The sequence below is a fragment of the Geospiza fortis genome, unplaced genomic scaffold (assembly GCF_000277835.1).
Source record: "Geospiza fortis unplaced genomic scaffold, GeoFor_1.0 scaffold468, whole genome shotgun sequence".
Lineage (NCBI taxonomy): Eukaryota > Metazoa > Chordata > Aves > Passeriformes > Thraupidae > Geospiza > Geospiza fortis.
The window spans coordinates 848,070-862,144 of NW_005054502.1; the positions used below are offsets into that span (position 1 = coordinate 848,070).

The 14,075-nt window shown below is 43.6% G+C and overlaps 1 protein-coding gene across 2 annotated transcripts in view; it reads right to left on the reverse strand.

The window, feature by feature from the left end:
- The window catches only part of TRPC4AP (transient receptor potential cation channel subfamily C member 4 associated protein), a 37,746-nt gene that overhangs the window by 22,848 nt on the left and 823 nt on the right, over window positions 1-14,075 (reverse strand). For both annotated transcript variants that reach the window (XR_004082530.1, XM_031063402.1), the window contains exons 2-4: window positions 3,247-3,375; window positions 2,875-2,991; window positions 270-327 (exon numbers count right to left, since the gene is read on the reverse strand). Coding sequence is in view for 1 of the 2 variants with exons in the window: in XM_031063402.1 (XP_030919262.1) it covers window positions 270-327; window positions 2,875-2,991; window positions 3,247-3,375 (304 nt within the window). In the remaining variant the exon portion in view is untranslated. The remainder of the gene's footprint in view (window positions 1-269; window positions 328-2,874; window positions 2,992-3,246; window positions 3,376-14,075) is intronic.

Here is a 14,075-nt window from a genome sequence, read left to right on the forward strand (position 1 = left end):
CAGTGATGGCAGATTTAGTGTTTTGAGTCAAGTGTGTTGTGCTGAGTGCGTGAAGCTCCGGAACTGTGCCAGAAACAGGTGACTCTCCCAAATCCCAGCACGAATCAGAACCAGGGAGAACAAAGAAACAGTGATTCACTTCTAAATGAATCAACAGGAAATTGCTGGGATGGAAAGAGAATAACAGAAAAATAGAACAATTTCTGTCTGAAGCAGAACCATCAGGCAAAACTGGGGAAAAGAAAGAGACAAACCACCTATTTACTTACTTTTCTGCTTCTTTTTCTGTGTAATAAGAGTTGGTCTCATAAGAATTTCTACTAAAAGCTGTAAAAATAAGACAAGAAATTAAGGGAATGATCACTGAGATACAAATAACCAATTTATTTGCCAATGACAAACCCAAACCTGTTTCTGCTGAAGTCATAGAGATGAATAATGAAGGCTCTACAATCAAACCCCCACTGGTGTCAAAATCATATTGACAAATTGTAGTTGCATTTACCCTGAAGAAACAGTAAGAGCTGTACAAAATAATCTCCCACTGGCAAGTTTTAAAGAATTTGTGCTTGCAAGGAATGTAATTTCACATGCCTTCAGATAACATCAAGGATGGTGAGCACACATCTCTTAAAATAAGGAATCTTTAATAATAATCTGCAAAGAGATGCAAATTTTGCAAAGGCTTTCCCTATATCTTGCTGGGCTTCAAAAACATTTCAGGTCCAGACAGAATTTAGCAGCTCCAGATTTTATCTCAGCACTAAAAAGCCACTGCTTGTGTACAGGATCCTGTAGGTATATTTACATTTATATTTCTATTTAAGGAATGTAACAATTAGCTTTCCAAGACCAGGACTGTGGTTCTGACCGATGTAGAACTCATCCTTAGTTGCTCAAGTCTGTACCACTGGTTTGGCTTAAAACATTTGAAAGAACAGCACTTCATTTAAAAATGAAAGTTGGCAAACAGAAGGAACTGATGACTTCTGCAAAAACTACTGCAAACGCTGTTGGTTTTAAAATTCAGTTTTAAATTGTTGACAGCGATGCAGGCATCACCTACTCAGTGCCAACTCACAAGATATTTAAGAGTTTACAACTTGATCTATTTGTTCCATCTTCTTTTAATGAGCTATTGATCCAGACACAGAGGAAACCACCTTGACATCACTCGAGGCCACATTAAATGCACCAACAAATAAATAAATAAATAAATAGGCAGCTTTTAAGAGGAATATACATTTTTAGCAATATTTGTAATGGTAGCTGTAGCATTAATAGGGTAGAGAAAAATGACTGCAGTAATACAGATCTCATATTAATGGTTTGTGTTTTAGGAGGAGAATGCACACCTCAAAGTTTGGGGTTTGTGCTTTAATTCTTGGGGTTTCTGCCTCTCACCAGAGGCAGAAGGAGCAGAAAGGGAATTATCAGATCATGTTTCTTGGGATGGGGTTACATTCAGGTATAAAATCCATGAGGTTTGTGTATTTGCGCTCTCAGGTCTTTATTTTTTATGGATTCATATAAAGGGAGGAGCCACCAAGCTGGTTTTGTTTTTCCTCAATGTAAAGGCCATCAGAATGCAAAAAGATTTCAACTCTCACACACTGTAGCCTAGAGAGTACACTGCAAACTGAGTGTCCTTCAAAGTTACTCATGTTCCACAGCTCAAAATATTGCAACATAAATCAGCACGTGGCACACACAGCACCAGCAGATCAAACTTTGTCCCTTTCAGATCCTAGAGCAGGATTTTTGAAAACACACAGCACTGGCTTCCATCACTGCCTTTAATCACATTAAACCCAGCTCTATCAGCCAAATCTCTGACCATAGCACCAGGTAATTACAGTGGATTTGATATTTACCATCTCCAGCCCAAGGGAGATGCCAACCAAGCCCCAACCAACCAAACCAAAAATCTGTCCCCAAAACACACAGATTCTGTGCACTATGTTAAAATCATTTATACAAAAGGACCACTATTTCCCTTTAAAAACAAGGGAAATTTAAAATATTTTCATAGTGTTCTCATTTGCTTGGGTAGCTGAAGGGTTTTGCTCTCAACTGACAGCAGCAACTAAACCAGTGCTCATTTCAAAACATAAACAACAGCTTTAAGTAAAAGCAAGCTTTTACTTGTGTAAAAATAAAATAACAAAAATGTTATTTCTGTTACAAAGACAAAATAAATGTGACAAGAAATAAATAGCAAAATCTGTTTAGTTAAACTAAAGAGAGTGTTAATTAGTTTACTGGAAGATACAAATAATACATTTCTAATGAAAGCCAAGCTAGAGTCGGGCACCATAAAACTGAGCAAACGGGTATTTGTGCAATGTAGAATTAAAGCAAATAAACAAAATGATAAATTGCCAGACTGTCCACAGAAACCTTCCAGTTCTGCTTAAAAACTTTGCCAGAGATGAAGCAATAAACACAGACAACCTGGTTAAGACAGAGCCCTGGTGTGCTTTAACTGCCACAGATCCCCCAGTGTTAAGTGAAATTCTCACTGCTCCAGTGCCAACTGTGTTATTGTATCTCACAACCAGGAATCACTTGAAACTGTTTTCATTCAGAACTAAAGGTCTAATCTTTTTTAAGGTAAAAAAATACTGACTAAAGAAACACCCAGGTATTCTGTATCATATAAGAACAAAACACCTCACTTTGGATGCAACACCTTGAAAAATACAATCTTTTCCTATTTTGATTAACAGAAAGTGGCACAATTCTAATGCTTAACATTAAATTGGTAAAGTCATTCTGCAGCTTGCATTCAGAAGCTTCAAAGACCTCACTGAAGAGATTTTTCAGTGGGATGATTATCATGCAGATCTTTTGATACTGAAAAAACACACTTACATCGACTCCTCCAAACAAATCAAACGTGTATGTGTTTGGGAAACTGGACTCTTGAGCAGCTTTTCTGTCTTCTGTGACATAAACCATGGCTTCCATGGAGAGAAGTGGAGAAATTTCCTGCAGGTAGGAGAAAAATAAAGAGATGGTTCAAAAAGAAAAGTGTTCACCACTATAAACACAATTATCTTCCAGTATCTGTGTGATCCACTGACTACTCATCACTTGCACCCCCAGCTCTTACATACCAGCCAATTTCTGACAGATATCATCATGCAGACAGCTTAAGAAATTAATACAGTATGATCACAGTAGACTTTAAAGAAAGCCACAACAAAATTATCTGAAGCTTTAGGAAGAAGGGTGCAGCAGTACCTTTAGGATGCTTTGGCACTGGGAGAAGTCGCTGTTTGGGTGGCTGTGCTCATACAGCTTCTGCAACAGCAAGGGGATCCCATTCCATTTTGCCTGTTTATCTCTCTCCTTCAACAAGGCCTCTGTGATCTGCAAAGAAAAAAAGAATATGATTCCCATGTGTCCAGTGCTTCATAACCAGGAAAATAACCTTAACACCTTCCTGGAAAAAGAGCTCATAAAATCCAGTGTTGCCCTGGTTTTTTAAGATTTTCTAAGCCTTCTGATGTTGACATTCTTGTAGCAAACTTTTTCACATACTTTCTGTAAATAACTCATTGTTTTGCATTCTTTTATGGAAGAGGAGAAATTTGATGGACTGTTGGTTTGTCCAGTGTCATTGGAGAGGTGGCACTGTCACCCTCCAATCCACTGTCACTTTTGGAAAACTATAAATGTTGGAGTCAGAAAATAAATTTCCCTTTTTTCCACCTTGAGAGCAGCAGTGTGTGTCATGTTGTTTTGTATCCTATAGTGACAGTCCAGTACCTCTTTCCATGCAGCAATTTATGCAGAACAGGTAGCTGCAGAATTTTACAGATGCAAAATATCTTAAGCAGCACAGAGCTTAAAGCAGATGTCATTTAGAATACATAATCTCATGCTGTATTTTTATATTGATTGTGTATTTTAAAATGGCAGCACATTAGTCTCTAAACAATTCCATTAGCAGAGCTCCAATTGACAGGTCAGTGAAGGAGGAAATGGGTGCCCTGACACTATCTCAAAATTACACTGGTCTGAGGTGTAGAATGCTGAGGATGGGAAGGCTTCATTACTTGATGCATTCAGCTGGAAAGGAGTATTTCCTCAGCCAAGTCCCTGAAGTCACTGGTCACAGCAATGACCCAAACCACAAAGGTTTACAAGCAGGAACATATCAAAGAGAGAAAATTCCCTCTGTAGTCTTGGGCTGGCTCTACACGGAGATCACCAACTAAATCAGCAGAACAACAACGCTGGCATTATTCTGAGAAACAGGCTGCAACCACAAAAAAAGAACACTTGGCATTTGCTACTATAGCTGTCCAAACTTTCTTCAATGTTCCTCCTTTTTCCCTAAAGTAAAAACAACAACAAAAAAATCTTAATATTCATCACTGTGTTTAACACCTAAAAAAAAAAAAAGTAGCAGCACAAGACTAAAATATTCTGCTTAAAATCCACAAAAGATGCTTTGAAGTCTGAATACTTCCAGGTTAATGCCAGATCTGTCAAGGAGTGGCTTAGGACATTCAATTAAAAACCACCATCCAGACAATGCTGACCAAAACTTTAACTCCTTTCTTCTCTGGGACTTCAGAGGTACCTACACCAACCCCAATACAGGGACTTATACAGGGGAGAAGGTAAAGCAAAAACAATTCCAACAGGATTTCTGCCTGGGTTTACAAATGTTTTATGTGCCCTCCAAACAAAAACAACCAAATAAAGAAAACCCCAATCCTCTGGTCAGCACCTCAAGGCAAACCTTAGAAAACAGAATATCCTGAGCTGGGAAAGGACCCCCAGGATCACCCAGGGCAGCCCCAGCCCTGCACAGACACCCCAACAGCCCCACCCTGGGCATCCCTGGCAGCTCCTGGAGCTCTGGCAGCCTCGGGGCCGTGCCCATTCCCTGGGGAGCCTGGGCAGTGCCAGCACCTCTGGGGAAGAGCCTTTCCCTGGTATCCAGCCTGACCCTCCCTGACACATTTGTGGGTTGGCTCTCAATCCCAGGCTAAACCCCTAAGCTGCTCTTGTTCTGCACCTTTCTGTGGTTAAGTGACATTTCCCTCCCAGCTGCTTAAATCTCACTTATTCTTTCAGCCAAGACATGGTTCTCAGACACAGCTCAGTGCACAATTCCAAAGGGCCATTCAATTCCTGATTAGACAATTATATGCAAATATACTCCAACTCCTGGCAGAATTTAACCCTTTGCTCTCTTGTTATACAGGAAGACCAGAGAACTGATTCAAGCTGAGAACTCAGCCTGGCAATGTAGCTGATGTGGGTCCTCATTCTCTTTGTAAGATTATCAAGTACTCAGGATTCTTTCCTGATGAAATGCTTCAATTTTTAGGTAAATAAGAACTTCAAATAAATAAGAACTTCGAGGGTCTTAAGTACCAGGTCTTCTTGCTACAAGAAGTGATTGAAGCAGCATGAGCACACCTGGGACATAAAATTCTCTCCAGTTTTTAACTTCTCCCTGCTTTCTGAATCAGAGGAATAAACCAGCACTGCTGGAGAATGACACACTTTCCTTCTGAGCAGGAGAAATAGCAGGGGATCAAACCAGAAAGCCAAAATCACTTCTCATCATCTGGGCTCTGGGTCAGCTCCTTGGAAGTCACAGATTCCATTTCCCCTTGAGAAACCAAGCACAGAGTGAGCCAAAGGAGCTCTGCCACTGCCCCATCCCAGGTGTGGGAGGAGGACAAACCCACAGGCAGTGGGAGGAACGGGATTAATTGCTGGGCAAAGTGCACAGAACACACAGCAAAATGTCAGGGAAAGTCCAGCTCCGGCTGATGTGGAAGATACCAGAGGCAGGGATGACGTGCACAGGCTGCCATCACAGGTTCCAGCAGCACAGAGCAGAATTCAGCACTTAAATGCTCTCAGGAAAGGACAAAAGCCTTTAATTAACATTAAAACCTTGTGCTGGGTTTAACACCACATTCTTAATCACATGTATGCTTCTTGGTTTGGGGCAGGATCCATCTGAGCCATCTCCACTCCCATTTCTCTAATAGCAGAGCTTCCTCTCCCTGCCCCAGGCTCTGAGAGGCAGCCACAGGAAACTTTCAGAACTGAAATTCTCAAAGAGTGAAGCAAATGTTTCCTTGCTCTCATCATCTTTTATCTGCTTTCAAAAGAAAAAAAAATTAAAAAATATTTTCTTTCTCTTGATTTAACACATCTTTGGTTTCACTGCAAGCTCTGGCTTGTGGTCCCTGCTCTGTATTTGAGGCTACCCTGGCTCTGGATATTTCCATTGTGGCCGGGTGGTATTTGCCAATGCAAAGATTTTTGGATTCTGGGAAGGGATTAAAATTCAATCAGACTTTGTGGAGCTGTCTTTCTTCACAGCCATTTTGGTTAAAAACTGCATCTCCTGTTTTCCATAACAGCAGCTAGTCAATGCTTTTCATTTATAAGCAAAAATGGTTTTCATTTTGGGGAAATTTTACTGATTAGTCATCAAAATCAGCACTGGGTCTTTTAGGGCTCCTTTCCTCTGTGGAATTTTTTGGTCTCATTCAAGCACAAAAAGTGCAAACCAACACTGACCACCTTCATCACTGAAAAGCTCTGGATAAAATAACTGAAATCTTGCAACAAAACTTGAGAAGTTAGGTAGCATCTAGCAAGAAGTAGAGGCTGTAGCAGCCCAGCTGGAAGAGGTATCCATGAAAAGCCAGGATCTCCCCAAGTGCTGGCAGCTGGGTTTGGAATTGTCACGCCTTAGTGGTGTTATAACACACCAGAATAAGGATCACTTCTGGGAAAACAAGAGCAGCAGCACAAACTTCTGTAAGAGCCAGGTACAGCAAACCAAACTGGTACAAACACCAGGACTGCACAGAGTCATTTCCCAGATTGCTGTAACACATCCCACTTCTGGCTCACAAGCAGAGAAACCCAAGGACAGCACACTGGGGCTCTCTGGAGTGGTTCTGTTCCAGGCTGATCCCTGCAAACACAGTGGCACACACCAGCTCATCCAGAGCTCCCAAGCTGTGTCCCAGTCCACAGCTGTCTGCACAATCCTGGTTTTACACCTGTGGTGTCCTGAATGCTGCTCCCCAGCCAGGTGATCACCACCTCACCAGGACCATCTACATCCCCCTGCTCCAGCCATGCCACAAAGCCATGGCATTTGTTGGAAGGGCAATCACAGACCTTGGAGAGGATTTAAATTCAGAATTAAAAAATGTGTCACCAGCCCACCCATGCCTGCAAGGTAGAATACACTGAGTGGTTTTCTCTTTAAAGGCTCCTAAGGAACTGGAGCTCAGGATTTCCCAGGAGATTACTCAAAGACTGATAACTACCATGGGAACAATTTCCAACTACACAGTTTAAGTAACTTCTGTGCATAACTTTCCTTGACAATATACAAAGGGCTGAAAAAAGACACTGCACCCAACTGTATTTAGTTTAAATTTCTTTCTAATCCTAGTGTCTTTTAAATCCTTTCAAAAATGACAAAATAAGAAGCACAGAATGTCCCATCTTGGAAGGGACACACAAGGACTGTCAAACCCAGCCCCTGGCCCTGCACAGACACCCCAACAACCCCACCCAGGGCATCCCTGGCAGCTCCTGGAGCTCTGGCAGCCTCGGGGCTGTGCCCATTCCCTGGGGAGCCTGGGCACCCTCTGGGGGAAGAACCTTTTCCTAATATCCAGCCTAAACCTCCCTGGATGTCATCAATTTGCATGAGAGTCAATAAATAATTATGAATAATACCCGCATCTTCATGAAGTTATACATGAATATTTGCCTAAATGCATCCCTTGATCAGTCTAGTCTCCCTTTTACTTGTCCCCTCCACTCTGCTCATCCTCCAGGCACAGGAACAGCTCTTCCCCCCTGCTCTGTGTCCATGCCCTGGCAAGAGCTCAGCACTGCCAAAGCATTTCTTACTGCCCTGAGATCTCTTGGAGCTAAAGTTGATCCCAAATCCCTTCCCCTTCCAGAGAGGATTTTCCTTCCCACCTCTGTTCCCACACTGTGACAATTTTCCTTGCCCTACAAAGCAAACCTCTGATTTTCCTAAGCTTGCCTCCACCACTGTGCTGAGCTGTGGTCAGTGACACCTCTCTGTGTCTTCCCAAAACTGCTGACCACCAGCAGTGGTGACAGCAGCAGAAATACCAGGAGCTAATCCTCCCTTTGCTCTCCAGGGCAGGGCAAACAGTCTCCTGATAAAATTGTGACTCTATTTCACATTTTACCCTTCAAACATGACACTGTCTGGCTGAGTGCTCTCTGCAGGAGGGTGTTTGCTGTCATCCTTCAGAAAGCAAAACCAGTGACTCAGGTATCCAGGTATCCTTCACAGCACTGAAGGGTTCCTGCTGTGACAGACTTCACAGCTATGACACATCACTTACAAGGTTTTCTTAATTCAATTTCTCATTGCAACCATACACTGACACTGGAAGTGCTTTTAAAAAAAGTAGAATTTCCATTCTTGGGATTTTCCATGACCACTTCTGAAGTATCTATTCAAATGTCTCGAAAGTTTAAAAGGAAACAGGCACAAGATTATGGATCTCAACAAAGAGATGCAAGCACATGGTCTCTGTATTTCTAATAAAACTGAAGCCTTTGCATATCCTTTCCTTCAAGCCTTTAAAGCTGTACCTTTAAAAAACCCCAGGAAACTAATATTTGTGCGATTAAATGTTTAATTTTCTTCTCAACAGTAATAACTTAGGAAGTCATCTTTGACAGACTGCCAGGAGAATGATTATTCAGGATTTTGGGGAGTGCCTCGCCATTCCAGCTCCGGATTGCATTTTCTTTTCCAGTTGCTAACAACCATCCATCAGCCTGGCTAAGCTGTCTCCTTCCTCGCACAACTTTTCCCACAAAAGCCTGTAACCAAGGCAAATGACCCTGCAAGTTTTGGTTTGAACACGACAGCTTTGCAGGAACACAGCTGCTGGCCCATGGAGCAACTCTGGAAAGCATTCCAAGGGAGAAGCTGAGCACTGCAGCCCTGCAGCTCCAGGGCAGAACACACTGTGGTCAGTCACAGCTGAGCTCTGATCAAACACAGGGCAGAGCCCCACAAACATTAATCCTGAAAGGAAACTGCTGGGAGAAGTCCATGTAAGAGCACTTATGTCCAGCCTCTCTCCAGCTCCTTGATTCTTGAAGTGCAGATCAAGATTCCCTTAGCTGGATTCCCTGTTTCTCCATCCTCCCCAGCCCTGCATGGGGCCCCCCATCCCTTCTCCTGCCAGCCCAAAAGCCAGGTATGAACCCAGGGACACACTGTCCTGGGAGAAAACATGCCAGAGCTCCCAGCCAGGCCTAACCATTCCCACAGCTCCCAGACTACAGCTCTGCTCACCAGAACTGGGAGAAGAGCTGATCTACCAAGACAAGGAACAAGTCTCCTGAATCCCCAATCCCCACAGGACAATTCCAACACAGACCTTTAATACCAGCAGCTCTCCAAACCCACTACAGGATCTACTAGATCAAAACAGAGCTACTAATATTTGCTTTGCTGACCTTACTCTCAGAGAAAAATAGATCAACTAATATCTATAATTACATTAAAATTATATTAACTTCTTAGTTACTACTTTCCCATAGAACTTTCTTAGTTTCTTTAATTCATTTTGAAAGAAAACAAAATCTGTAGGGCCATCTAAGAAAAAGCAAAGGGATAAGCAGTATCACATCTACATTTTTCTTCTCACTTATCTTCAGCCACACAAAAAAATCAGACACCAATACAGCTTAAGTCTAACACAGCCACTTTTTGAGCATTTCTAGTGCATGACAGAGCTCTGGTCCTGTTACATAACAAAACCACGTCCAGGCTTTCCAACACTCCCTCACTGTCCTCCCCTGAAGAGGCCTAAGCCTGCTAACACCCACACAACCAGAGCTACTCAAGTGGATTATATTCACGTGAATGTTGTTTTGTTGGTGCTCTTGTAAGGAGGAAACATAAAACTGATTTAAAACCAAAATCTTTTCCCAGGGTTAGGAAGCTACTCCTGCTGATAACCTGCAATGGCAGGAGGTGAAATCTGGATGTCTGAGGGAGAAAATGTTTTCCTTCCACAGAGCTTTTTTACAGTGGATAGGGACTATCCTGCCTGGGGAAGTGTCTGCTCCCAGGGACAGCAAAGCATGAAATAAAGCTGGAAAAATGGACTCCTTTTTTCCATTCTGATTGTTTCAGCTAAGCCCTGGCAATCCTATGAGGGTGAGAGCAGTGCTGACAGCCAGCTCTTGGGACTGCAGCAGGAGCACTTTGGTTTGCCAACAAATCCCTGGTTAGTCCATTATTACACTGCTCTGTCCACAGGGATTCCCAGAGCTGCACCTAAATACCCTCTGGTTTCATGCCATACCCATGTTGTTCACAGCTGCCTTGCAGCAGATGAAGTCTGCACATTGCTGCTAAGCAGATTTGAGCCTGATCAGCTGAGCCAGAGTGTTCTTGGCTTTCAAGGAACAGCAGCACAAACTTGTCCCAGAGCCTGTGATCCATGGCACAGATGTGCCCCAAGAAGGACAACACACCAGGCCCCTCACAACCAATATTCTTCCTTCTTAGAAACGTGTCACTTCTGGAAAGCTCTTCTGCCACTGGTTCACCACCAGCACCTGCAAAGCCCCTTGCACTGTGCTCAGGGCAGGGCAAATCCTGATCCAAGGTTATGCAATCTGATACCAACACTGAGGCTGGTGTGCAGGGCAGCAGCTGATGCCAGCAATATGAATAAAATGGATACAGGAACAACTAATGGCAGTATCTATTGAAATCTGCTTTAGCTAATCAACGTCTTATCACAGAATCATTTAGATTGGAAAAGACCTCCAAGACCAAGAGTCCAACCTGTGATTTATCCCCACCCTATCACCCAGCCCAGAGCACTGAGTGCCATGTCCTGTTGTTTCTTGGAATCTCCAGGGATGGGGACTCCACCATCCCCCTGGGCAGCCCCTGACAATGCCTGAACCATCCTTTCCAGGAAGAAATTCCTCCTGCTGTCCAACCTGTCTGATCCATCCTTTCCAGGAAGAAATTCCTCCTGCTGTCCAAGCTGACCCTCCCCTGGGCCAGCCTGAGGCCGTTCCCTCTCCTCCTGTTTCTGTTCCCTGGAGCAGAGCCCAACTCTTACCTGGCTGTCCCCTCCTGTCAGGAGTTGTGCAGAGTCAGGAGTTCCCTCTGAGCCTCCTTTTCTCCAGGCTGAGCCCCTTCCCAGCTCCCTCAGCCACTCTGCATATGACTCTCCAGCTCTGATGCCCTTCTCTGAATAATTAATTATTAATAATAAAGCAAGACACCAACTGGCAAGGAAGCCAAGGGCTCTGGGTAGGTGAGCACAGCAGGAACATTCAGGGATCCAGATTTCAGAGCCTCAGCTGACCTCAAAACTGCCAGATACTCAGGAGGCTGCTGCTGTCAAAAATGCTTTTATGTCCCTGTAAGATCAGAGTGATGAACTTTTAGATGCAGGCCTCCACAGAGATCCTTCCCAGCTCACAGCTAAGCCCCTACTTTCCTCATACAAAAATGGATCTTGAGATCACCTAAGAATAGCACACAAAGCTTTGTTCAGGGCTAAATGCCACTGCTGCCCATGGCAGGCACCCCAGCACGGAACTGTGCTCCTCAGTCTCCCTGAATTAACATCTTGAGAAGGGTTTCCCCTCACTACAGGACACCAGCAGTGCAGTCCAGGCAGCACATGACCCAAAACTTCCTTCCAAAACACAGCTAGGAAGTGCTTCAAGGACACTCTCATGACTTGCTCTACACCCCAACACAGCAACCTGACCTGCTCTCAGGCTCTGCAGGAACAAATCAGTGGAGAAATGTAAGCAGGGGCTCCCACGCTGCCACTGAGGAGTCAACTGCAGGAAAATTGGGAATGTTTTGATAAAAAATAGAACTTAAAAAAAAAAAGAAAGCAGCCAAAACTGCCTTGTGCTTCTTTAAAAGTTACATCAAAGTGTTTTATATTTAGATCGTCTACAAACAAAAAACTGATTCAAGGTAAAAGTAAAGAGACATGGAATTCATAAAGTTCAAAATCATTCAGGGAGTTATTCCCCCTGCCTGAGCTTAAGTGAATCACAGAATGGTTTAGACTGGGAGGGACCTTAAAGCTCATCCAGTCCCACCCCCTGCCATGGCAGGAACACATTCCACTGTCCCAGGCTGCTCCAAGCCCTGTCCAACCTTGCCTTGGACACTGCCAGGGATCCTGGGGCAGCCCCAGCTTCCCTGTGCCAGGGCCTGCCCATCCTCACAAGGAACAATTCCTTCCCAACATCCCCTCTAACCCTGCCCTCTGTCAATTTGAAACCATTTCCCCTTGTCCTGTCACTCCATGCTCTTACACAAAATGATTTAAAATACCCTCCTATGGCATTTATGAAGTTGTGGGAGCTCAATGTGTCCAAGCTTTAACTCTCAGGGCAGCACAAGGATGCCAAAATTTTTCATGCCAAACCAAACCCCAGAAACAAAAACCCCACCTCAATTTTGGGCATTATAAGGAGGATAAAACCAGCAGAGGTTTTCTTGATTGGTATAAAAGCTAAAAAGCCTAAAATGAAAAGAGTATCACTGCATTTTTCAAGCAAACCAAAGCCCAGAGGCAGAAGCACCATCCTACAGACAACAGAGGTGCATAAGGTTGGTCCAGGTTTACCTGACTGAAACTGCAGTGGCTGAGGAGGTGCATGAAAGAAAGAGTGCAGAGGTGGACAGGTAAGGCAGTGAGACAAAGTTTGTCTACTCCTAAAACAATCCCAAGGAGAAGAATCAATACAGGTTTACGCTGATGCAAATTACTGACTCTTCTTAAGGATTAACCAAACTAGCACCTGAGGAAGCAGCAAAACAAGGACAAAATATCTGTAAAAAAAAACCTGCTCTTTTATCTCTCTGCTAGAGAACGAGGCATGAGCATTCATGATGAACATGATGCCTTAAGATTTGAGCTTTTCTATTTTCCATGTATTTGTAACCCTGCAGTTCTTTAGTGTATAACTCCAAACCCCACACACAGTGTGAGCTGCTGCTTTCCCAGTTTGGGCAGACACAGCAATTCCTCTCCAGGCCTGGCAATCAAGGACACCTCCCTGCCTCGGGCCCCAGAGATAGAAACAAAAGTGAGTTGGGGGAGAAAACGTGGGGTAAATGACTTCATTACCTGAAGCTGGAATTGGAAGATTAACCCCCAATATGCAAATGGACCAAAATTATAAAAGTGTGAAAACCAGTGACCTGTGATCCATTTCTTGGGTGGACCTGGGGGGCTTTGTCTGCCCAAAATGTACCTGAAGGCCCTTCAATAAATATAACTGCTTTTTATTCCCTAATTTTGTCTGGCCTCTGTTTTTAGGTAGTCCTGAAAAGGCATCAAACAAATCTTCTCTTAATAATTGCTCAGAATCCTTGTTTATCAAGAAAAATGCTGTTGTCTGCACTAGTAAATTAGAGAAATGTCATTTTTTATTCCATCTGACCTCTCTTAAGATACTTCAGCTCAATAAATCAGCACGTGAATGCAAGTTCTGTACCTCATGTTTCATTTTCCAAGTCTTTGCACCATTTTGCACTTATCTGCAAGAAAAAGTAAAATTATTCCCCATAAAAATAAATTAATAGTCCACTATCTTTGAGCAGCTTTTCCTAAAAAAAAGTATTAGCACACGACAGGCACAGGCCCGGGGTAAGGAACTGATTTCACTCCCTGGTATTTCCCAGCATCATCAGCTGGGAAAGATGACAAATAAGAAACAGAGCTGGAGCAGTTTCTCATAAAACCACCTGCGTTACAGAGCTAAAATGTCTCCTAAGCCCTAATACCACGAGGCTGCCTTTGTGCAGGAAATACGTTTAAATTTCGATGCTGCATTGTTACAGTCCCAGGCACAGCTTCCTTTCTTTGCAGGGAAGGCCACACCGACCAAAGAGGAGGAGAACGGCTGGGCAAACGCCTGTGCTGCTCCTCAGGGCTCCCCAAGCCCGGCTGAGGCGGCGCACGGAGCCCGACGGCACCGGGGAAAGCCCGGGGAGCTCCGGAGCG